At 49.2% G+C, this 24,256-nt stretch overlaps 1 protein-coding gene across 1 annotated transcript in view; it reads right to left on the bottom strand.

Moving 5' to 3' along the window:
• Positions 1 to 24,256, bottom strand: part of Dnaaf5 (dynein axonemal assembly factor 5) — a 38,190-nt gene that overhangs the window by 10,296 nt on the left and 3,638 nt on the right. Inside the window, exons 5-9 of the mRNA XM_021162954.2 lie at positions 15,763 to 15,995; positions 14,324 to 14,536; positions 10,470 to 10,613; positions 6,000 to 6,168; positions 1,973 to 2,120 (exon numbers count right to left, since the gene is read on the bottom strand). Coding sequence (XP_021018613.1) covers positions 1,973 to 2,120; positions 6,000 to 6,168; positions 10,470 to 10,613; positions 14,324 to 14,536; positions 15,763 to 15,995 — 907 coding nt within the window. The remainder of the gene's footprint in view (positions 1 to 1,972; positions 2,121 to 5,999; positions 6,169 to 10,469; positions 10,614 to 14,323; positions 14,537 to 15,762; positions 15,996 to 24,256) is intronic.

Here is a 24,256-nt window from a genome sequence, read left to right as displayed (position 1 = left end):
TTTTTGAAAAATTAAGATTTATTTGTTTTATATGAGTACACTGTAGCTGTCTTCAGACACACCAGTAGAGGTCATTGGATCCTGTTACAGATGGTTGTGAGCCACCATGTGGGTGTTGGGAATTGAACTCAGAACCTCAGGAGCGAAGAGCCAGTGCTCTTAACTGCTGAGCCATCTCTCCAGGCCCAATTTTTTTTTTTTTTTTTTTTGTTTTTTCAGGGTTTCTCTGTGTAGCCCTGGCTGTCCTGGAACTCACTCTGTAGACCAGGCTAGCCTCGAACTCAGAAATCCACCTGCCTCCGCCTCCCGAGTGCTGGGATTAAAGGCATGCGCCACCACCGCCTGGCCTTAGACTGAGTCTTGACTGGACAACCAACCTTTCATTCTATCATTCTGTGATTTATAAATCAAAACCAATAATATTTTGTACTGACTAGTTTTATGTTAACTTGACACAAACTAGACTCAGCTGAGAGACTAATTCTAAGGGGACTACGACTGAAAAACTGCCCCTATAAGATCTAGCTGTAGGCAAGCCTGCAGGGCATTTTCTTAATTAGTGGTTGAGATGGGAGGAACCTGTCCATTCCACCGGGCTCATGTGCTATAAAACAGCAGGCAGAGCAAGCCAATAAGTAGTCAGTAAGCAGCCCTCTTCAGTGGCATCTACATTAGCTCCAGGTTTCTGTCCTGACTTCTCTCAGTGATGGACTGTGTACAAGTAAAATAAACTTAAATCTCTTTCGATTATGGTGTTCCGTCACGGCAATAGAACTTACTAAAGACAATGCTATTTTCAAACTGTCCCTACCCAAACAGTAGCAATCTCTCACTCAGTAACTCATCTGCATAATTGGATTCTCTAGACTGACCTGATCCCTGGAGAGGTCTGAAGTGTGTCACTGGGAACCTGGCCCAAACCTGGCAGCTGTGTTTGTGGATCAGGGGTGGCACTGTTCCTCAGCACACTGGGTGTGTGGAAAAGGCTACAGCCTGGTGGCAGCTCAGCCATTCTCTCACTTCACTCCTGTGTGCACGCTTGCCTGAAGGCCTGTTGCCAAGACGCTCATTAATACCTTTTTATGGTCCCTTTTCAGCCCTGAGGTTTTTTAGATCACAGGAAACAGAATTTCCTGCCGTGTGTGAGAGGCTGGCAGTCAGCCCCACATTAAGAGTGTGGAGAAAGGTTAGAATGAGAAAGGTTAGAACGAGAAACTCATAGGGAACTTTATGGTTTCAGTGACAGGTTTTTGTTTTTTGATTTTTGGGGGGTGGGGGGCGGGGAGAGGTGGCATCCCAGGAGCTTGCACAGGGCTTAAGTTCTCAGGTCTCCATCAACAAGACCCAGGATGCCAAGGGTCAGGATTGGGAGGTCCTAGAGTGATTTGAATCTTAGTCTGTTCAATGAACCAAGGAGTGTGTGTGTGTGTGTGTGTGTAGCTCCTCGCTCTACCCTCCTCTCCAGGATGAGCTGCTGGGTCTTGGCTTGCTTCCCTCCCCCCCTGAGAGACTGTTCTTTCCTAAGCTCTTTGTTCCACTTTCCCTTTACTTCAAAGCCATAAAATCGGAGGCTCTTAGGTTGCAGAGCTGCCCCTGAGCTTTTCTGAGATAACAGACTACCCTTAAGCCTTCACCATCAATGCTAATTTAGTCAGGTCTGTTAGGTCTGAAAGGTGCCAAAAGCCTTTTAAAACAGAACAGCCGAAACAGAAACCATTAATAGTTAATGCGCCCTAAAACTTTCTCACTTGATGGAATTTTAATGACTCCTCTAAAGTGACTTTGATTTACTGTCTGTGTCTGTCTCTGTGGTATACTCACCAAGATCACTGTTTACCTAGTGGGGTGGATTCTAGAGATACAGACCACCAAGAAGCCCAGACTTTAGACCTCGGGGGCCCTGCCCAGGGCATCGTGGGAAGACCTATCCAACACATACGTGGGCTGTACACAGACCTGAGGGCTGACCTACCCCTGAGAATCGACAGTGTCCTTAGGCCTCAGCAGCATCGTGGACAGGATCGAGAAGAGCTTCAGGCGCATGTGTGGGTCTGTGGAGGGCTGGAGACAGGCCCTGAGGGTGGGGATCACATGCTGCAGCGCTTCTCCCACAGCCGGGCCTAGGAAAGAGAACAGGGGATGCAGCAGGCCACCGATGGCTTCCCAGGCCTTACTGCTGGGGTAGGAGCCCTGCAAGCCCCAGGCCATCCTGACATGCCACACTCTCAACTGCTGAGGACACTAACAAAGGATTAACTCCAGCATCCCCCTCCCTATGTGACCAAGACAAATCCAGCTTCTCTTTACAACTTCTAAATTCTTTTTTTTGGAAAGATTTATTTATGTATTATTATATAAGTACACTATAGCAGTCTTCAGACTCCCCAGAAGAGGGAGTCAGATCTCATTACAGATGGTTGTGAGCCACCATGTGGTTGCTGGGAATTGACCTCAGGACCTTCAGAAATGCAGTCAGTGCTCTTAACCGATGAGCCATCTCTCCAGTCCCCTAAATTCTTTCTTAAAAAAAATTTTTTTTTAACTTGGGGAAGCTAGAGAGAGAACTCAGAGATTACACTGGCTGCTCTTGCAGAGGGCCTGAGTTCAATTCCCAGCACCCACATGGTGGCTCACTCTGATGTCCTCTTCTGGCCTGCAGGCATACACGCAGGCAGAATACTATACGTAATAAATAAATCTTTTTTAAAAATAACTTCATTATTTTTACTACTGTTCATGTGTGCCTGAGGCTGTGGCCCCCATGGAGCTGAGGTCCCAGGCGTTAGAGCCACGTGACATGGATGCTAGGAGCCAAGCCTCAGGCCTCTTGAGAGCAAGAGCAGGAGGAGGTCTTAATGGTGGAACCATTTCTCCAGCCCCCTTTTTCTTTTGACACAGGATTTAGACTGGCCCTGAACTTGAGACAATATCTTAGTCTCCAATTGTTCATTAGTGACCATCCACCTTCTTGTTTTGAGGCAGGGTCTCTCATGGACCTGAGACTTAATGCTTAGGCTAGGCTGATTGGTCACGGAGTCCCAGAGATCGGTCTGTCTCTACCTCTCCAAGGGGCAAGATTACATCATCATGGTGGCACCCAGTTTTAATCCCGGCAATCAGGAGGCAGAGGCAGGTGGACCTCTGAGTCTGAGGCCAGCCTGGGTTACACAAATAAATAAATGAATCAGAGAAGTGTGCCCCTCAGTGTTCTGGGACACTGACAGGGACAGGAGGAGCTGCTGCACTGAGTGAGTGACTCTACAAATTCCAGTAGAGTCAGGGCTACCCAGTCTACACTGTCTTGAAAAACAAAACAAACAAATGAACAAACAAACAAAATGCCTGGCATTTTTACAAGGACCTGGGATGGTCCTCAATGAAGGCCTACTTATCTAAACTCCTAAAACTAAAGTCAAGAGACATCTAAAAAAAAAAAAAAAAAAAAAAAAAAAAAAAAAAAAAAATCAAAGCATGCCCATGCCCACTGCAGGATCTGCTCCCTGCAGCCACCCTTCCTCAGGTCACAAAGACTTCATAAGCAAACTCTTACTTGAGGGCTCACTGCCTGGTGACTGGAACTGCCCAGCCTCTAGAGTTGGACATATATAGCTAACTCTCCAGAACGCACCCCCGGACACTTCTCAGCTATGCCCCGGCCCTAAATGGGACTTAGCATAGTCTCAGTCACAATTTGCTAATTCTACCACCAGACAACACGGCAAGTCATCTAAATCTCCCATTTCAAGATGCAGTTTCTCAGACCCCTGTAGGTTAAGTGTCTGTAAAGTGGCACTAGAGGCCTATGGAGGCGGCAGCAGCGTCATCTGCCTGCAGCTCTGAGGGTCTGAGGAGAAGGGAAACAAAAAATGGCAGCAGGGAAAGCAGCTGCCGGTCTGACACGATAAGCAGGATCCCTCCAGCATGGAGGAGCACCAGAGGACTGCTCCAAGCGGCACAGGAGAGTGCCAGGGGTTTGCCCAGACTGTCAACATCAAAGGGCAGATGTGTGGAAACCTGCAACTGATGAGCCAGCACTCAGAGTAAAAGCAAGAGCTCAGGCTGGAGTCTCATTCACAGAGGATAAAGGGCTTGGATGCAGGAGAGGAAAGCCCACTCTCACCTCAGCTCCAGTGAGAAGCAACTGTCTGTCAAGAAAATCGCCACTGAGTGAAGGCCTGGGCTATCTGTGCTTAGAGTGCCCGCCTAGAACACCTATGGTCCTAGATTCCAGCCCAGGACTGCATAAAGCAGGCACAAGGGTGAAAACCTGTAGCTCCGGCTCTTAGGAGGTGGAGGCAAAGGAAGACTTCAGGTTCATCCTCCACTATATGGTAAGTCTGAGGCTGGTCTCAGCTGCATGAGACCAGGTCCTCACGACCAAACAAGTCCACCCAGAGAAATGTGCTGCAGTGCAAGTCCAGCTTTTCCTGGGACTGGACACTGCAAACAGGCAACGACAGAGCTGCGCTCTCAGCTCCTGGCTGGAGACCTGGGTGTACTCTGCCATTGGTCACATCAGAGAAGTGTGCCCCTCAGTGTTCTGGGACACTGACAGGGACAGGAGGAGCTGCTGCACTGAGTGAGTTCTTCTTCTGGTCTTTATATCTCAGCAAGTCAAAACAGAAAGTCTCAAAGGCCCTTGACATGTAGGCTCTGATGCCCACCTTCCACCTTCCAGACACTAAGTAGACCCAGGAGCTTAGGGGGCAGAGGGTGGTGGGAAATGGCCCCCAGAGGGAGCTGGGTCAATCGGAAAGGACTGAACTGGAGGCCACACAAGGGCACTCACCAAGCCACACTAAAACTGTAACAATGTCCCTACTTGCAGCCAGGCTGAGTACAAAGGGCCCCCTCTACTGACCACCCATGCCAGGAGTGGAAAGGGTAGGGGGTCCTGAAGGATGGATGGAGTAGGACTTTCCCATAATCCAGGCTCACAGGGCCAGGAGCAACCCCATCCAGCAAGGCAGGTCCTCTCAGGGAGTGGGATGGCCTCTTGTCATTCCTTGTGCGGACAAGCACATGGAAGCCAGCATTTGACATCAGGTGTTCTCAAGTGCTTGTCACTTCATTTTAGAAACACCTTCCACTGCACCCAGGGCGCCCTTAATCACCTAGACTGGCTGGCCAGCGAGTAGACTGGCTGGCCAGCGAGGCCCAAGGACCATCCTGCCTCTGTCTCCCCAGTGCCAGGATTACAGGAACATGGTACCGTGCCTGGCCTTTAAAATTTTTGTATTTTATATTATACATACATATGACTGCATGAATGTGTGTGCACCTGACTGAAAGCCATCTCTTCAGTCCTGTAAGTGCCACCTCTGCCTTCTCACTGTCCATACTCTAACACTGCAGCAAACAAGACCTTCTGGCATATGCACAAAGATGTGCCACACTGCATGGTGGGAGCACAGGAATGGGGCTGTGCCTCTTGTATCTACAGCCTTTCCTTCAGAGCTGAAGGCTTTGTGAAGGGGGCTGCATCTCTTGGAATTAAAAATACAAAAAATAACAAAATAAAAATACAATGCTTCTTTCTCACTTCCGCAAAAAGCCTCTGTGGCTAGAGATGCTGGATCCCACTGTAAACCAGACAGAGCTAAAGAACACAAGCTGCCAAAGAAACCACGGCACACCCTATTCTCCAGGCTTCCCGAGGAAGACATTTCTCCTGGCTTCAGTGGCTCATTCTTGTGATCCCAGCATGTGGGAAGACTAGGCAGGAGCAGACCTGGTTTGATGCCATCCTGAGCTATGTAGGCCCTGTCACTGGAACAAGAACTACGCTGGGGGCCGGGCGGTGGTGGCGCACGCCTTTAATTCCAGCACTTGGGAGGCAGAGGCAGGTGGATTTCTGAGTTCGAGGCCAGCCTGGTCTACAAAGTGAGTTCCAGGACAGCCAGAGCTATACAGAGAAACCCTGTCTCGAAAAACCAAAAAAAAAAAAAGAAAAAGAAAAAGAACTACGCTGGGGTCAAGGCCAGGGCCCTTCGGCTCACCTGCCTGGGTGAGGAGCTCAGTGAACTTCAGCAACTGCACAGAGTGCACTGCCCACTCGCCATGCGAGGCTGTCAGCCGCTCCAGGAGTGCACCCACATGCTTTCGGTAGAGGTCCTGACTGCTGGGGATATCCTCCACCTCAGCCAGTGTGTCCATGGTCTTCTGGGCCTACAAAAGGGGACACAAAGGATGGGACCAGACTGATTTTTTTTTCTTTTTTTTTTTTAAGATTCATTTATTTATTTATTATATGTAAGTACACTGTAGCTGTCTTCAGACACTCCAGAAGAGGGCATCAGATCTCGTTACAGATGGTTGTGAGCCACCATGTGGTTGCTGGGATTTGAACTCGGGACCTTTGGAAGAGCAGTCGGTGCTCTTAACCACTGAGCCATCTCACCAGCCCCCAGACTGATTTTTAAATTAAAATTAATTTTTAGGCTGGGTGGTGGTGGCAACAGTGCACGCCTTTAATCGAAGCACTCGGGAGGCAGAGGCAGTTGGATCTCTGAGTTCGAGGCCAACCTGATCTACAGAGTGAGTTCCAGGATAGCCAAGGCTACAGAGAAACCCTGTCTCAAAAAACCAAAAAAGTATTTTTGACTTTTTGAGACAGGATCTCATGCAGCCTGGCTGGCCAGGATGACCTTCTGCTTCTAACTTGAGAATGGGAATTATAGGTATGTGCTAACACACAGTTTTATGCTATATCATACTAGGTAAATTAGCTGAGTTATAGCCCTAACTTTAGAGTCCAGTTGTTCTTTCCATTTACATTTACTGATGTTCTTTGTGGGGAAGAGGGTATGCATGTGTCAAAGTCAGAAGAGGACTTGAAGGAGTCAGCTCTCTTTCACCGTTGGAATCCAGGGATCAAACTCAAATTGTCGGGCTTAGGGGCAAGCAACCTGACATGAGGAGCCATCTCACCGGTCCCCATAGTGGCTAGCATTTTTAAAAAATACTTCTTGTTAAAGATTTATTTTATGTATGTGAATAAACTGTCTTCAGATTCCCATTACATAGTTGTGAGCCTCCATGTGGTTGCTGGGAATTGAACTCAGGACGTCTGGAAGAGCGGTCAATGCTCTTAACCGCTGAGCCATCTCTCCAGCCCTATTTTTTGTTTTTGTTTTTTTTTTGATATACAGTTTCTCACAGTATCCATGGCTGTCCTGGAACTCAGTCTGTAGACCAGGCTGGCCTCTTAACGCAGAGATCCAACTGCCTCTGCCTCCGGAGACCTGCGACTAAAGACACGCACCAGCAGCACCCAGCTTGGAGTCTATTTTTTAAAGCTTTCCATCCCTAGAGATTCTCTTGTCATCTGAGGTCTAAGACATATAGGAAACATCAGCTAAACAGAAACATCTGACCAGGAAGTAAGTATTGTAGAACAAGCCCACCAAAGAGCAGGCAGGGGCCACAGCAGGGCTACATCGGGGCATCAGCCCTCCCCACAACACTTTCCGCCTCTGTCAGTGCTGTTTCTCCAGCAGGTAACAACAGACACAAACCCATCCACTCAGCAGCCCAAAGTGCCCAGCTCATTTGTGTGTGTCTACGAACCCACATGCAAGCATGTTTGTGCATGCATGTGTTTCCTAAAGGTGAGTTCAGAGCCTATGCTAACAGGGACTTGACCACACATGAACAAGGGGCAAAGTAGTTTTAAAGACAGGGCTTGGAGTAGAGGGGGAGGATTGCTTAGTCATTTGTAAGCATGAGGCCCTGATTCTGGTCTCAAGAACCCATATGAGAAGCCAGGCATGATGGTGTATGCCTATAATCTCAGCAATGGAGGCAGAGATGGAGTGGGTATGGTGGTCCTTAGGGCTTGCTGGCTGGCCTGGTCTCTTTGGTGAGCCAGTAAAAGATTGTCAGATAGGCAAATAGGTAGGGCCAGAGAGATGGCTATGCAATTAAGAGCACATACTACTCTCGAAGAGGACCCAAACTTAGTTCCCAGCACCATGATAAATAGGTCATATCCACAACTTTAAAGGAATTTTAAAAAAAAAAATTATTTATGTATATGAGTACACTGCAGCTGTCTTCAGACAAACCAGAAGGGAGCATCAGATCCCATTACAGATGGTTGTGAGCCACCATGTGGTTGCTGGGATTTGAACTCAGGACCTCTGAGAGAGCAGTCAGTGCTCTTAGCCACTGAGCCATCTCTCCAGCCCCCAGCTCACAACTCTTAACTCCATGGAATCTGAAGCTTTCGTCCATCTTCTGCAGCTACTGCACTCTTGTACACACACATACACAAATCAAAAAATCTTTCAAACTCTGATGATGCCAGAGGAATGCCATCAACACACACACACACACACACACACACACACACACACACTCTCTCACACATACATGCGCACACTCACACACACTCACACATACACACATGCACATGCACACATACACTCACACACATACTCACATGGAAAAGCACACATGCCCACACACACACATATGAGCATAAAAAAAAAACCAAAACCATGTTACTATTTATAGATAGCTCTGGCAGGAAGATTAAGAGTTCAAAGTCAGCCCGGGCTACACAGAAAGACCACGTTTAAAAACAAAAGTCTGAGCCGGGCGTGGTGGCGCACGCCTTTGATCCCAGCACTCGGGAGGCAGAGGCAGGTGGATTTCTGAGTTCGAGGCCAGCCTGGTCTACAAAGTGAGTTCTAGGACAGCCAGGGCTATACAGAGAAACCCTGTCTCGAAAAACCGAAAAAAACAAAAAAACAAAAAAAACAGAAGTCCAGCTGGGCGTGGTGATGCATACCTTAATCCCAGCACTCAGGAGACACAAGCAGGCAGATCTCTATGAGTTTGAGTCTAGCCTGCTCTACCAAGTTAGTTCCAGGACAGCCAGAGAGAAACCCTGTGTCAAAAAACCAACCAACCAACCAACCAAAAAACCAAAACAAACACAAAAACCCATGTCTGGAGAGATGGCCCAATGCTCTCTTGTAGAGGTCCTGTGTTAGGGTCCCATGTCAGGGGGCTCACAGCCATCTGTTACTATAGTTCTTGGGGATCCGATGTCTCTGGCCTCTCAGGACACATGTGGTCATGCCCACATACAAATACAGGTATGTACACAGCTAAAAAAGCCAAAAACCCAAAGTAAAAGCCCTGCAACACTGAAGCTGACATGAAAGGCCCTAGCCCCACCCCCAGCTACAAACAACCCTCCACCCTCACACCCACAACAAAGCTACCACCCAAATCTCCCAAACTGTAAAACATCGGTCACTGAAGACTGCCTGCATCCTCCCCGCATAGCTCTCCTACCCAGAGCAGATCTCAGGGTAGAAACTACTCGCTGGCTGCTCTGGAACCAACCACAAAAGCTAGTGGGGGGCTGAAGGAGGGTTTAATACACTAGGCAGTCCCTGACATTCCCCAGGGCAGTGGGCCATATATATCTCTTCCTGACCTGATGGGTCTGGCTTCCTTTCTGCGGCCTACAGGCACAGCCTTGCTAGAACTCATAGTCCTATCAGTGACAAGCTGTCTTTGATGACATATGACACATATTCTCTGCAAAGGTTTCTTCACAGAGAAGAATCTGAATAGAGAAAGTCCCCAACAAGAGAGGAAAAGGCCCCCTCAGGTAGGGTTCCACAGGAACCTAAGCCTCCTGCAGGCCCAGGGTGGTGGCTGAGAGCCTTGCTTGGGTTCACTCTGAAGAAGTAGCATCTGGCCCATATGGTTACTGAGGCTCACAGGGATTCTATGTTAGAGATTTATGTGTTCGTGAGCGTGCGCACGCATGCATGGGAAAACAGGCTGACGCTGAGTGCCTACTTCAGTTACTCTCCACCTTATTTGTGAGACAGAAGTTTGCCTTCAGAAGTTCAGGGGTAGCCTGGGCTACATAATAAGGCCATCTAAAAAACAGAACAACAGCCGGGCGTGGTGGCGCACGCCTTTGATCCCAGCACTCGGGAGGCAGAGGCAGGTGGATTTCTGAGTTCGAGGCCAGCCTGGTCTACAAAGTGAGTTCCAGGACAGCCGGGGCTACACAGAGAAACCCTGTCTCGAAAAACCAAAAACAGAACAACAAAAGCAAAAATAAATAAATAAATAAATAAATAAATAAAATTAAAACTTAAATGCAGAGTTCAAGGGGACAGAAATAACTCCAAGAGCTGTGCTACACTGCACAGCCATCAGCCTTCTCTATAGCTTTTGGCTGATCAGGAACATTTTGAAGCACCAAGAGATTAGAGGGAAGGGCAGCGAGGGTCCGTCCAGCATCCCAATATGACTATATAAAGGGGTCATTCCCTGGAGACCACCTTGTGAGAGACTCCTTCTAAATATTCTGAATTCGTTCACCTTTGCTAGTCAAGCCTGCCCCAGGTCTGAAATTCAGCCATGCTAGAGACTAACAGAAGACAACTACATTTCCTGTAGAAAGAGATTGCGGCTGCAGGGTGCTGTGCCCTTACCTTCTTCTCAAGACCCACGGCATTGGAGACTGACATTATTGTCACCAGCACCTCCAGGAGCTGCAGGCTGGCAGCACGACAGTCTTCCTGACAGACAGACAGCAGGGCCTGCACACACAGCAGCAGATGCTCCAGGTAGAGATTCTGGAAGACAACAGTGGGAGTCAGCATCCCTCCCTCCACAGCCTACTATCAGTGTGGTACACACACACACACACACACACACACACACACACACCCAGCAAGAGCCAGAGAAGTAGCTGCACCCCACCTGAGGGCTGCAGGCCCTGACCTGAGCACAGCCACAGAGAAGGGCAGCACAGTGGGCCAACAGGGAAGCTTCAGAGGGATAAAGAATACATATCGTGGGCCAGCAGATGGTGTGGGGTATGCTTTTAATCCCAGCGCTTGGGAGTAGAGGTGAACTCAGGAGTTCGAGGCCAGCCTGATCTACAAGCGAATTCCAGGCCAGCCAGAGCTGCATAGAAAAACCCTGTTTCAAAACAACAACAAAAAACAAAACAAAACAAAACAAAGAATACACACTGTGAATGTTCACTGGTAAATTAAAACTGCCATTCGTATTTATTCTGTGCTTTATGGAACCTGTGAAACAGACATGGGATAAGAATAAAGGCCTGGCAGTGGTGGTGCACTGCCTTTAATCCCAGTACTCAGGAGGCAGAGGCAGGCAGATTTCTGAGTTCGAGGTCAGCCTGGTCTACAGAGTGAGTTCCAGGACAGCCAGGGCTATACAAAAAAACCCTGTCTCAAAAAAAAAAAAAAGAATGAGAAAGGACACACATGCAGAAAAGCAGTCTGTGGGATTTCTACCTTCCCGGGTGAGAGCCCAGGTGAGCAGGTGAGTGCAGCCTCCCTTAGCATCGCCAGTACCTGTTATGGACATTCTGGCTGGCATACCCGTTCCCTACCCCAAACTTTCTAGCCTAGGGATTGGGCTGAGTCTCCTTCCCCCAACATCTCTGATTGCTGTAGAACCTAGCCATTTCGATTATGCTGGCCTCTTGCTTGGACTCTTGGTCTCCAGGCTCTCTTCTCCCTTTCCTCACAAGGCCCAGTTCAGCCTGCCGGGAAATGTTCACTCAGGCCGCCCCAGCTGTCTCTACCTCTGCCCTCCCTTCAATGTACAATAAAACCTCAGCCGCTTAGGAGAGGACCTGTTCTCTTTTCTTTTTCCCCTTTTCATTCATAGGTCTGTTGTCTCATGATCAGGGAGGTGGAGGCAGGGGGATCAAGAATTCAAGCCCAAAATTCGCTATCTAGTTAAGGTTCTGCCTAGGCTACACAGGACTGTCTCGACAAAACAAAACAAAACACAACCTAACCAATCAACCACCCCCCAAACCTCATATTGAACAACTCTGTGACATTCCCATGCTGAAATGACCAGATGTCTTTGATCCACTTACCTACAGTGGGGTGAGGCTATGGTTTGGCTGGCGGAGTGCTTGTCTAGCTTGCACCCCAGAGATGCCTATCACAAGCTTTCTAACAGATGTAGATGCTGAAGGTGAAGCTGCACATTCCTGGCTCCACTTGGCTTCAGGTGCATTTCCTGTGGACCCATGGCTGGGTGGCCAGTAGGACCCTGTGAAGCACTCACCACAGGATGCAGGGAGCAGAAATCCCACAGGCTTCCTCCTGCATTCATGTCCTTTATCATTCCTACCTTGTCTATTCATGTCCTTTATCATTCCTCTACCTTGTCTATTCCAGAGCACAATAAATAGGAATGGCACTGACAGGCATAAATAAAAGCACACATACGTACACACCAGCCCTCAGAGAAGTGAGTGTACCTGCTGAGAAATCTTACCAGCCTTCAGTTTGTTCTTATCATGTTCTCATGACCAGAAATCCAACATCCCAAACAACTTCACATGAAGTGGGTAGGGAAGCACTTGGAGCTGTCAACTTCCAAGTTCAAGGGCTGTGAGCCCACCTAAACACCTGTGCTTTCTTGCTAGTAATTCCGATCTGGCAAGAAAGTAACATGCCCAGCCTAGGTTTCTCTGATGCCTTAGAGTCCCTGGACCTAGGAAGAGGACATGCTAGCACACTGGAAGGAGAAGGGCCTCTTGGGTCCTACCCTGCTCTCAAGCTTTGTCAGTTTCCTCTCGGTTGAACAATGGTCAATGCTAACAATCTGTACTGCTCCTGCAGGGAATCCAAGTTCAGTTCCCAGCGTTCTTGTCCAGTGGCTCACACTCACCTGTAACTCCAGCCCTAGGGGACTCCTAGCCCTCTTCTGGACTCCATGGACACCTGCACGCATGTACACATGTACAAAGCAGAATACACCTTAAAAAAGACATCAACCTCCTTTGCTAGAAGGCTGGACAGTAATTCTCCCGTCAGCTAAGAGGCAGCACAGACGAGCCTGACAGGCCAGATCTACATTCTCTGGAAGCGACACTAAAAAATCAAGTGGCCACAACTTCCTTAAGACTTGAAGCCACACCTTCCAGAGGGGGAATGTTCTGTGTATCCAGGGAAACACACAGCTGACAGATCGGCAATTTATCTAGATGAGTTCTGGGAAACACGGACACCGAGTGGTGAGTGCAGGAACATAGTCTGCCCTCACTCCTCCCTCGGACTCCAGTCCTGTTCCCACGGGGCTCCCTTATTATCTTGTTATTTAAAAGTCAAATGTCTTAGTTTCTCACTATGTAGCCCAGGTTGTTCTCCATCCTCCTCAATTCTGGACTTATAGGTGTATGGGTTGAATGAGAATGGCCCCGTAGGCGCATAGATTTGAACATTCGGACCCCAGTTAGTGGACTGTCTGGAAAGGGCTGGGAAGAAGGGCTTTGTTGGAGGTGTGTCACTGGGGTGGCTTTGCAGTTTCAAAAGTCCACAGCTTTCCCAGTTAACTTTCTCCCGCTGCCTCGTGCTTGTGGATCAAATGCCAGTTCTCAGCTTTTGCCCCAGTGTCATGTCTGCCTGTGGCCATGCTTCCTGTCATGATGTCCATGGACTCTAACCCCCTGAAATTATAAGACCCCAATACTTTCTATAGTAAATTGCCTTGATCATAGGATTTCATCCCAGCACTGACAAAGTAACTAAGACACCAGTATGTGACACCACACCCACAGGTCTTTCACTCAGACAACAGAAATGGCTGCACAGATCATCAGGGCTGACATCTGTCAGTCAGTGCTCATCCCTCCAGCCCAGCTTTTTCAGAGCTTAGCCATCTCTGGGTGCACCAAGGCCTAAACAGGTATGCTGGCCAGGGAGCAGAACCTAGTTTCCCAAGAGGAAGATCAAGGTGCTGGAGGAGAGGGTATACCTAACATACCTCAACACAGCAACCTTCATTTTGCCCTGAGTAGAAGCAACCAGAACACATCCCAGTGGTCAAGTCCAGGTTAGGCTGCTCTGGCTCAGCTTAAAGCAAACCTCTCCATCAGGTCACAAGTGGTTACTTCAAACATAGGATTCAAGTGCTGAGTGACACGTACAAGAATGAGCTCCTGGTCACCCCTGAGGATGTGTGTTCACACCAATGATGTGCTGTGTAGTCCCCGGACTCCCTCAGACACGTGTCCCTGACCTACGACCACCCACAGCAGCAAGGCCGGCTGGACTCTCCTGGGAGATGGATGTATCTTGAGCTGCCCAAACCACTGACACTAACAAGAGGAAATCTTAACTTAAATGGCTGCCTGTTGTGGGTGGCTACAGGGCTGAATAGGGGCTGCTGCCACTGGCACCTGAGTGTGCTGCTGCCACCTGTGGCAGCATCAGCCAGCATCAGCAGTTACACTCAGAGAGTGGCCAGCACTAGGACAGCCTGATGCCCACCCTTCCAGATACCCACTTACATTCTCAGACCCCTGGCAGATGTGCTCCTGGGCCAGCTCTGTGGCTATGACCTTGACGTGTGGCTGGAGGGCATTCCGGGGGCAGCCCCGGATGACAGAAGCGAGGATCAAGAGGCCAGAGGCAGAGGGTGCTTTCTTCAGCATGGCTAAGATCAGTTTCAGAAATACTTCCGGGCTGACAAAGGTGCCAATGAGCTCTGCGGCTCTTATGCACTGCAAGAAAGAAGGGAAGATGCAGAGTTCTGCAAATATGGCCACAGCCAGGGCTCCCACTGGTGACTGGGCTTACCCGACAGGGCCTCGCCTGTCATAGGGCATGAGTTACAGGACCTGTGGGGAAGCATACACCCTCATTTCTCTCATGGGGGATACCAAGGCAAATGGGACCCAGGGCTCTGAAGTACCTGGCTTTCCTGCTTCATTTGACACCAGCAGCCTAAGTGTCTCATTCATACAACCAATGCCTCCGCACCCTAGGGAATTCAGCAGTGGCAAGGACAAGGGCCAAATGCAGGGCACATGCAGGGCAGTGCACACCAGCCCCACAGGCCCTTCGCTGCTGTTTGCATTAACAAAATACTCACTCAAGACACAACACAGAGCTGGGCAGCAGTGAGGGCTGCCAGTGAGGGGGCTGGAGTCGCTGGAGAGGGAGGCACAAAGCTTGTGGTCCCAGCCAGGTCTGCATCATGGAGCAGACAGGGGCAGCACACAGACACGCCTGTACACAGCACTTCTCACCAGTCCCTCTCACTCCTTCATAAACCATATTGGGAGATAGAAAATCCTTCATTCTGCCAATAAAGCAGCTGCTCACACACTTCCTGGTAATGCCTGGAGAGGAAGCTCAGAGAATGCTGTGCTTGCTGCATAAGCCTGGTGATCAGAATTCGGGCCCCCAGCACCCATGCAGGAGGAGGGAAGGGATGACAGCCTCTTGTCACCCCAGTACCCAGGAGACAGACACAGGGGACCGTAGAGCACGCTGGCTAGGTAAGACTAACTGAATCTATGAGCTCCTGCTTTAGTGAGAGATCCTGCAATCAGTGGACAGCAGCTAATATCCAGTGTTAGATTTGGGCTTCCATAAGCATGCACACAACTGCACATGCATATGTAAACACACATGAACAGATTCTCTCCCCCGACCCCCTAAGTTTTGTGTGGAAATGACATAAGTGTGCCTGGGCTGGAAAAGCCAGTCTCTTAGGCCAGCTGCTGACAGCCTGGTCACTGGAAGCAGAGCCTGCTGCATGTGCCCTGTGAAATCAAAGGTGAAACAAAGTTTGCCTGGAGGGCACCACCAGGGCCAGGCTAGTGGCTGACTATGGGGGAGGTGAGAAGGGCAGGAGGAGAGGTCTACACCTTCACCCAGCTGGTGACTACAGAACTGCTTCTACAGGGCTGAGAGCTTTGCCACTGCATGGTAGGACACTCACACTGCTGACCACAGCCTTCTCTTCATCGGTGCACGCCTGATGCAGGGTTCTGAGGATGATCTCCAGGTGCTGGGTGATGTGGTCCTCTGCATGCAGTAGCAGCACCGGCAGCAGCTGTGCTGCCTTCACCCGCGTCCCCACCACCCAGTCGGTGATATCATGACAGATGGCAGGAAGCACCTTGGAGAGGTTCCTGAAGACCAGCTCTCGGCAGCCCAGGCCAGGGCGGCTCTCTAGAGGGAGAAAATGGGAACCCACAAAACCAGCTTCAGGGTCTGTGCTGCAGAAAGTGGCTAGTTATACCTTCAGTCTGACTGAGAGTTCAGAATGTCTCAAGACAGAAAGGAGAGCTAGTCTTGGCAGCTTGCAACTGCATTGAGGCAGGAGGATTCCTGTAAGTTTGAGACCATGTTGAGTTACACAAGTTCCAGGTTATCCTGGGGTGCAAAGTGAGACACCATTTCAAACAAAACAAAACAACAAAAAAATTAGTCAATCAACTAAATCAAAATACCCACCGTACACCCCCCCAAGGAAAAGTGTGAGGGTCACAGTCATGATGTGAAGTATTTTTCAACAGGCAGTAGTGACACACACCTTTAATCCCAGCACACCAGAATCAGAGGCAGGTGGATCTCTGATTCAAGGCCAGCCTGGTCTACAGAGTGAGTTCCAGGACAGCCAGGGCTACACAGAAAAATCCTGTCTCAAAAAAACAAAACAAAAAAGTAAGGCTATACTGAAGTATGACAATAAGAAACCACAGTGGGACACACCTGCAAACGGTCACCACAAACCCTGAAGTAAATTTAACTCTAGGGCTTCCCCTGCCTGACCCAATAGCCCTGCATCCTGCACTAGTGTTCTCTCTGGCATCTTCACTCAGTGGACTTGTACAGCAGACTCTGTGGGAGTCATCTATGCCGTGAATACACCCATTTCCACATTCATCTCCCGAGAGCTCAGTCCTGACTTGGGGCTGTTTTAAAGGTGCTGTGCTGGACCCTAGCACTCAGTTCCTCATGGGGTCAGGCGTTTATTTACCTTTCTTGGTGTCAGTACCTAGTCTGGTTACACCATACCATAGGTATGCCTTAGACCATAGGTAGGCCTTAAGACCATAGGTAGGCCTTAGACCATAGGTAGGCCTTAGAAGAGAGCACCTGCCTAGCTTCTACACTGCTCGACTCCCCTGCCATGCCACAGCCAGCCTTCAAGGTAGCCTGGAAGCATCTAGCAGCATCTTCTGGAGGTCCAATTTCCATTCCCCAATGCCAACACCAAGCACGCATACAGTCTCTGTGCTATTTGTTACCATCCTGGGTGGTTCTGTATTACCATCCTGGGTGAGGTTTTTCCAAATACTGTCTGTTTAAAAGTTTTGAATTGTTTTTCTTATTGAGTTCTGAGAGTTCTCTGTATGTTCTGGACACAAATAGTAATTGCTTTCTTGGTCTTTTATCTTCTGAATACTGTGTGTGCGCGTGAGCATCAGGGATTGAACCTACAACCTCACATTTGCTAAGTAAGCACTCTACCACTGAACTATATCCCCAGTCCCTCATGGGGGATGCTAGGCAGGTAGTCTACTGCTAAGCCACAAGCTCCTCACTGGTGGATTTGGTCAAGTCTTACTGCTGAGCCATGTCCTGCCCAGGCCCTTAGTGGTGGATTCTAGATGAATGCTGTGTCTCTCAGCTACATGTTCAGCCTCTTTGAGGCAGGTTTCCCTAAGTTTCCCTCTGAACGCACTGCACCTGATAGCCTAGACTGCACTCACTTCTCCCGCCTCGGCCCTCAGGCATTTGCCACCAAACCTGGCCAAGGAGGAGGACGGGACAGCTCAGCTAGCACTGGCTCTCGGTGTGTGCAGTTGCCAGCATGTAGTCTACATACACTAAACAGCTCAGCACCCGTGCTGTGCTAATCTCAGAGTCTGGTGGGCTGTGGTCAGGCTGCTCTACAGGACAGCATGGGTATGAATGCTTCCACTATACAGAGCACTCCACTGGTTCCAGGACATTGGAACCTACAGAATGCTTCAGCACCATGTAGACCCAGTATTGGGAATCACTGGCCCAGTTATTTCCATTTATGTTTATTGGGAGGATTAAGTATGTTTTTTGAGAGAGGTCTAACTATGCTTCCCTGGCTGGCCTCAAGCTCACAGCAATCCTCCTGCCTTAGCTTTTCCTACACTTAGGATGGCAAACTCCACCATGCCTAGCCACTTTTACTTTCTTATAATCACTATAACAAATATCTGTAAACATAATTGTCATAAATCTGACACAAACATAGATAAATGTTAAAAACAACTAAGTCAAACACTAAGTAAAAAAGCATGCGTGTTAATGTTCTCAAACACAAGCTGAGCCATCACTCGGAACCAGGACTGACTAACCTACTCTCGCACAAGCAGGGTGCACACTCAGTACCACCTGAAAATGCTTGGGTTTTGCCAGTGGTTTCCCAGGCCTGCTTTAGAGGCTGAATTAGAAGGCTCACAAGGTCAAGGCAGTCCAGGCAACTTAGACCCTGTCTAAATATGTCTCACTTGGTACTGCTTGCTTAGATTAGCATGCGTGAAGTCCTGGTTCCACTTCCAGTATCACAAAATGAGAGCAATGTGGTATATATCAGTAAGCATTTTGGACATGGAGGCAGGGGAATCAAAAGTCAAAAGTCATTCTCAGCTACAGGCCGAGTTTGAGGCCAGCCTGGGCTATACCTCATAAAGAAAACCAAAACTACAAGTAAAAAGAGGGCAGGGGTATGAGGTCTTAGGTTCAATTCTCAGCACTGTAAACAAATAAACAAAAGCCAAGGCCCAGGAGATGGCTCGGAGGGTAAAAGTCTGATGATCTGAGTTCCAACCCTACAGCTATGTTTAAAAGCAGAACAAGGCCGTATCTGGCGGCATGCTTCTGTAATCTGAGCTGTCTGTGGAGAGATGAGAAGCAGAGACAGGAGTCTCCTTCAGAAGCTCCTGGGCCAAGTAACTGGAGTAATTAACTCAGACGCACAAACAGCAGATCCTGCTTCCCAAACAAGGTGGGAGGCTAGGACCAACTCCACAGTCGGCCTATGACCAATACATGGGTGCCAAGCCTTTTGTGTGCCTGTACATTCTCACACATGGTTTATTGTGTGAATGCCTGCCACAGCACAGGTGACAGTCAGAGGACAACTGGTGGGAGTCAGGTTCCCCCACCACGTGGGCCCTAGCGATGAAACTCAGGCAGCAGGTTCCTTTTCCTACTGAAGTGCCTCGCCAGCTCCAATAAATGCAATGTGAAAACCCCAAGCTAATTCTCACACCTTACCTCCCTACCTACAAGTACCGAGTAACTCTTCTACACATTCCTGTAGATGCTGGTGGTGGCTAGTCCTGGTTGTCAACTACCTCTGGAATGAACTACAATCCAGAAATGGAGGGCACACCTGTGATCTACATCTTGAGGTTGGAAGACACAGGCTTCTGACCTTGATCTTGACAAGTGATGACACATGCTTTTGATCAAGATCTTGAGGCATAGTGGCCATGAAAATCTTAGGCCCAAGCAAGGTAGCACATGCCTTTAACTCTAGGAGACTGACACAAGCAGATCTCTGAGTTCAAGGCCAGCCTGGGACAAAGCAAGTACCAAATCCAGGCCCTGTGGTCCACACCTTTAATTTGGGCCATACCTTCTGCTGGAGACCTACATAAGGATGACGGAAAAAGGAAGACTCACTCCTCCCCTGCTTCCACTTCCTTGCCAGCACGTCTGTTGGAACCTACTTCTACAGAAGACCTGCTGAAACAACTAGCCTCATGGGACTGAGCAGTGACTAGATTCTTGGACTTCCCATTCACAGATGCCCATTGTTGGGTGAGTTGGACTGCAGCTGTAAATCATTCCAGTAAATTCTCTTAATATACAGAGTCATTCCATAAGTTCTGTGACTCTAGAGAACCCTGACTAATGAATGCAGAAGTCCCCCTCATCAACATCCCCAAATGTCAGGACTCCCCTCTGTCTTGGGCTGACAGCATTACTTAGGACACTGTTTCCTATGTGCCCATGTTTCCTTCTTTGGGGCTGGGAGGTGAGGGTGGGAGGGACTGCTATGTAAACAGGCTTCTTTCTCTTAGGATTCATTCCAGCTGTGACACGTGTGTTCTCCCCCACTTGGGTTGAGGAATGTCCCATCCTGCCACCTCACCTAGTCTCTCCCAGACAGGTACATGTGGGCTGTTTTCCTCTGGAGCTCATATAGAGAATGTTGCTGGGGGAGTTTCATTACTGTCCAGTGTCTACCGTGGGGTGGGTGCTAACAAGCACCATGCCTGTCATCCTAAGAAGCCTCCACTACTTTCTCAGTGTCCTTGTGCTGGTTTTCTGCCAGCCATGCTTGTTTCAATTTAGATTCCCTCCGAGATCTCATTATTTACCAGTTGGTTTTTAGGCAGGCTAGGTCAGTGGTCCTGCATCTGTCTAGAAATCTGTTAGCACACGTAAGCAGGGAGGAAGGCCTTAAGGTCCCAGTCTCATTTACTCAAGTCCAAGTCCAGAAGCACAGAGACCTTAGTGCTGTGTATAAAAAAAAAACCTTCTTTGAGGGATTAACTACAACATGATAGCAGGCCACATCTGCAAATGGACCCTTCAGTAGAGCAGCTATGGACATCTGCAAAGCCAGACACCATGGCAACAGGCAGCCATCAGTACAGGTGCCAGGACCCATGGAGAAGGTGAGGCCATGCCAGGTTCAGTGAAGCAAAGGGGATTCCACCTGGAGGGACTGGGGAGAGGGGCAGGAAGATTAAAGCTGGTGCAGAGGTCAAAGTTCCCAGTTTCAGAGGGAGCAGGGGAATCTGACCTCTGTGGAAATGTTCCCTTTTGTCTACGAGGCCTGCACTGTGTGTTGCCAAGGCAGAAGGACCTGCCCTTGGGAAGAGGAAAAAGCTCCTACTGTGCTAGCCGCTTTTCCTTTTCTAGTCCTATTCAAATCTGTATCCCAAACACCCGGATGGAATGCAGGCAGGGCAGGCCGACGGATGGACACAATGACACACACTCACAGGGACCCTGCTCAGACCCAGACCAGCTCTTTTGTTTTGTTTTGTTTTAAGAAAGAAAAAGAAAGAAAAAGACCCTGTGTCCTCCCTGTGCCCTCAGCACTTGAGCACGGCCAGCAAACAATTCCAGGAGAAAGATGTTTCAAAGGCAACCGCTGCTGCCACCATCACTAAAAAACTTGGCAGGTGCTGTCACCAGAGCCCTGCCCCTGGCGGTTTGCAGGAACTTGAGGACACTTTATTCAGTGAAAACTGATTTGGAGGCAGTGAAGTGCATGCAGCCTTCCTTGCTGCCCCACCCAGCGTCATTGTAAAAGTGGGGACTTGAGGACGCAAGGTGGCTGGGTAGGTACAGGCCTCTGCCATGCAAGCCGGATGACCGGAGTTCAATCCCTAGAGCCCTCATAAGGATGGAAGAGAACAACTCCACAAAGTTGGCTTCTAACCTCCTGTGCACAGGAGTCCACCCCTACACTGTGCACAGCCACAGCCACTAGTATGGTTAAAAGAAATAAATAGGTCAAAGTGGAGGTTTAGGTGCTAGAGGCGGTTCAGTGGTTAGAGTGCTTGCTGCTCCTGCAGAGGACCTGACTTTGGTTCCCAGCACCCCTGCTGAGGAGTTGAAAAACCACCTGTAGCTCCAGCTCCAGGTGATATGACACCTTCTTCTGGACTCCAAGGGCAGTACACAAATCCATGCTGCCAACATACAACTAAAAATAAAAACAAGGGGGAAGAGGGGCTGCTCTTCCAGAGGTCATGAGTTCAAGTCCCAGGACCACACAGTGGCTCACAACCATCTCTAATGGAATCTGATGCCCTCTTCTGGTGTGTCTGAAGACGGTATATGCATGTAAATAAAGTAAGTAATGCTTAAGCAAGCAAGCAAACAAACAAACAAAAACAAGGGGCCAGAGAGACTGCTCAGTCGTTAAGAGTGTTCACTGCTCTTCCAGAGGACTTGATTTTGGTTCTTAGCACTCACATTTGGTGGCTCACAACTGTGGCCTTCACAGGTACCAGGCATGCACACGGTACAAATACACACATGCAGGCCAAGCACTCATACACATAAAATAAAAATAAATAAATCTTTAAAAAATTTAAAACCTCCCATGTGTCTGTAAGTTGGGCATAAACCATGGTAGAGGTATTGATATTGCTTCCTTTCTGTCCTAGGCACGGGGAAGCCTGAACTTGATTAAACTGACCCAGGAGCTAACCCCAGTGTGTGTGGCACTGGTAACTGTAAGCGCGTGTGGCTCAGCTGTAGTCAGGCAGTTTATGCTGGTATGCTCAAGTCCCCCTTCCGCGGCAGGAAGAATGTAGAGAACATATCTCAGCCACTCATCTGAGTGCCTCTGACCCTGAATACTGACTGTTTCAGTTGCCTCTTGGAGTGGAGGCAAATCAAGCTCAAGCCCACCTAGGAAGCAGTGAGGGTCACTGCTAGGCGCAGTGATGGGGCTAAGATTTGACAAGAAGATGCGCTGCCCCAAGCAGAGATGTCTGGCCACAAGAGAGCATGACTTGACACCCAGTGGCCGTAGTCAGGAAGGCACCAGAGATGACCCAGTGATGGACACATCCCTTCTTGGTTTCAGGCATGTTTTCTGAGGAAGGTCACAAATCCATAGCTCTAACAGGCAGTTTAGGGATGTAAGGGGTATTTGTACACAGCCCCTCAGTCAAGGACAATACAGGTCTCAGGAAGGTAGGCAGAGGCCAGGCTCAGGGGAGGGAGGGACAACAGCAAGGAAGACTAGGGTGAGGGTCTGAGTATAAGTGGTAAGGCCTGATGGACAAAATGCTGCACAATCATGAAAACTTGAACTTCCAACTCTAATCCTACACTGAAGTAACTTCAAAGGGTAACGATCAAACTCGTGAAACCCAGTGTTGTGTTGCTGGCTGTGGTGACTCAAGTTCTAAATCCACCCTGCTCGGATAAAGAATGAGCTGAGCAGCGCCGCTCTAACAGTTCAGAACCAGAACCATGAGATGCCTGTGACCACTGCCAGAAACAAGCTTCGCTCGCCCCTAACTTATACCAAAGAGAGCCTTGCAGACTTTGAGCTTGGGAAGTTGGTCAGTGCAGACACGTAGCACACAAGCAAGCCTTCCACGCCGCTACATCCAAGTCTTTCACTTAGCACAAGTCCAGCGTGGTATCTCTGCAAGACAGTCACTACCTCCCACACTCTCCTTGCTCATGTTACAGTCGAGGTAGGGACTTCCTTGCACTTCAAGGCCAGTCTGTCCGTGGACACTGCTAGACTGCCTGCCAACTCTGTGACATAACCTTGGACAGCAAGGGCAGAGCTGTTCAGCTGTGGCACAAAAACCAGGATGGGGATGTAACACAGTGGCAGAAGACTTGGTATCATACATGTGAGGCCTCGAGCTTGAAACTGATTCATCATCTCACACACACAAAAAGATAAACACACAAACAGCTTCCACACCTCAGCTCTACATCTGGAAAACTGCACTCTCAACCTAACTTATCAAATGAGAACAAACCCAGCTTACACTGCTGCCTGTACCTTTCTCAGAACTGGTTTCCTTCTGCCAGCTTCTGAGGGCAAGGAAGACCCTCAGGAGCAGAGACGCTGACTGGAGGGGGAGGCCCGGACTCAGGAACTCAGCAGAACAGAATTCAGGAGCAGCCTCAACGTCACTGCTATGTCCACAGCCCACCAGATCTTGATCCCTCTTCTGGGGCTAGGAAGAAGCCACCCAGGAGCTGGGGGACAGTGCCTGTCATTGGTTACATTTCTGTCCTTGTCAGGATGTAACCCTGGCTGATTTTGAGATGTGCTTGCCTGACAACAGAGGAGGTCAAAGCCCATAAGGCAGAAGCCAGGTTGTAGGCAGAAACCCTCCTCGCAGCAGAATTTGCTAGACAGCCACAAACATGGGCTCAAGTCACGACTATGTGAGGACAAACAGGTGCCACTAGAAGACTGCCCCGAGTTCAGAACACACACAGGAAGACAAATGCCACTCATCCCTGACCTGCAGGCTTAGCTGGCTCTCGATGAAAGGATGAAGCCTGCCCAGGTGCCATTCCTGAAACTCTCAGTAGTGCTATAGAGGCCTGGCCCAGCTACAGGTCCCTGCACATGCTCAGAAGGGAGTGGTGGACAGATGACAGGACATCTGGATGTTTATGGGAAGTCCTCCCCTTCTTTAAAAACAAGCCCAGAGGTGGGGAAAAAAAATCAGGTCCTGAGAGACAGGACAGAGGCTGGGACTGCTTGCCATCCAGGGAAGGTGGCACCCTTCTCTGTGATCTCCAAACAGGGACCTAGCAAACACTGGGTCCAGCAGTACCTCAGGTACTAGTGCCTTCTCAAGCAGCACCACTCACCGTGCTCAGGGCTGTGCCCGCAGCAGCACCACTCACCGTGCTCAGGGCTGTGCCCG

The sequence above is a fragment of the Mus caroli genome, chromosome 5 (genome assembly GCF_900094665.2).
Source record: "Mus caroli chromosome 5, CAROLI_EIJ_v1.1, whole genome shotgun sequence".
In the NCBI taxonomy this organism is placed as follows: domain Eukaryota; kingdom Metazoa; phylum Chordata; class Mammalia; order Rodentia; family Muridae; genus Mus; species Mus caroli.
The sequence above is the reverse complement of the archived record's forward strand: the minus strand, read 5'-3'. Positions and strand labels throughout refer to the sequence as shown.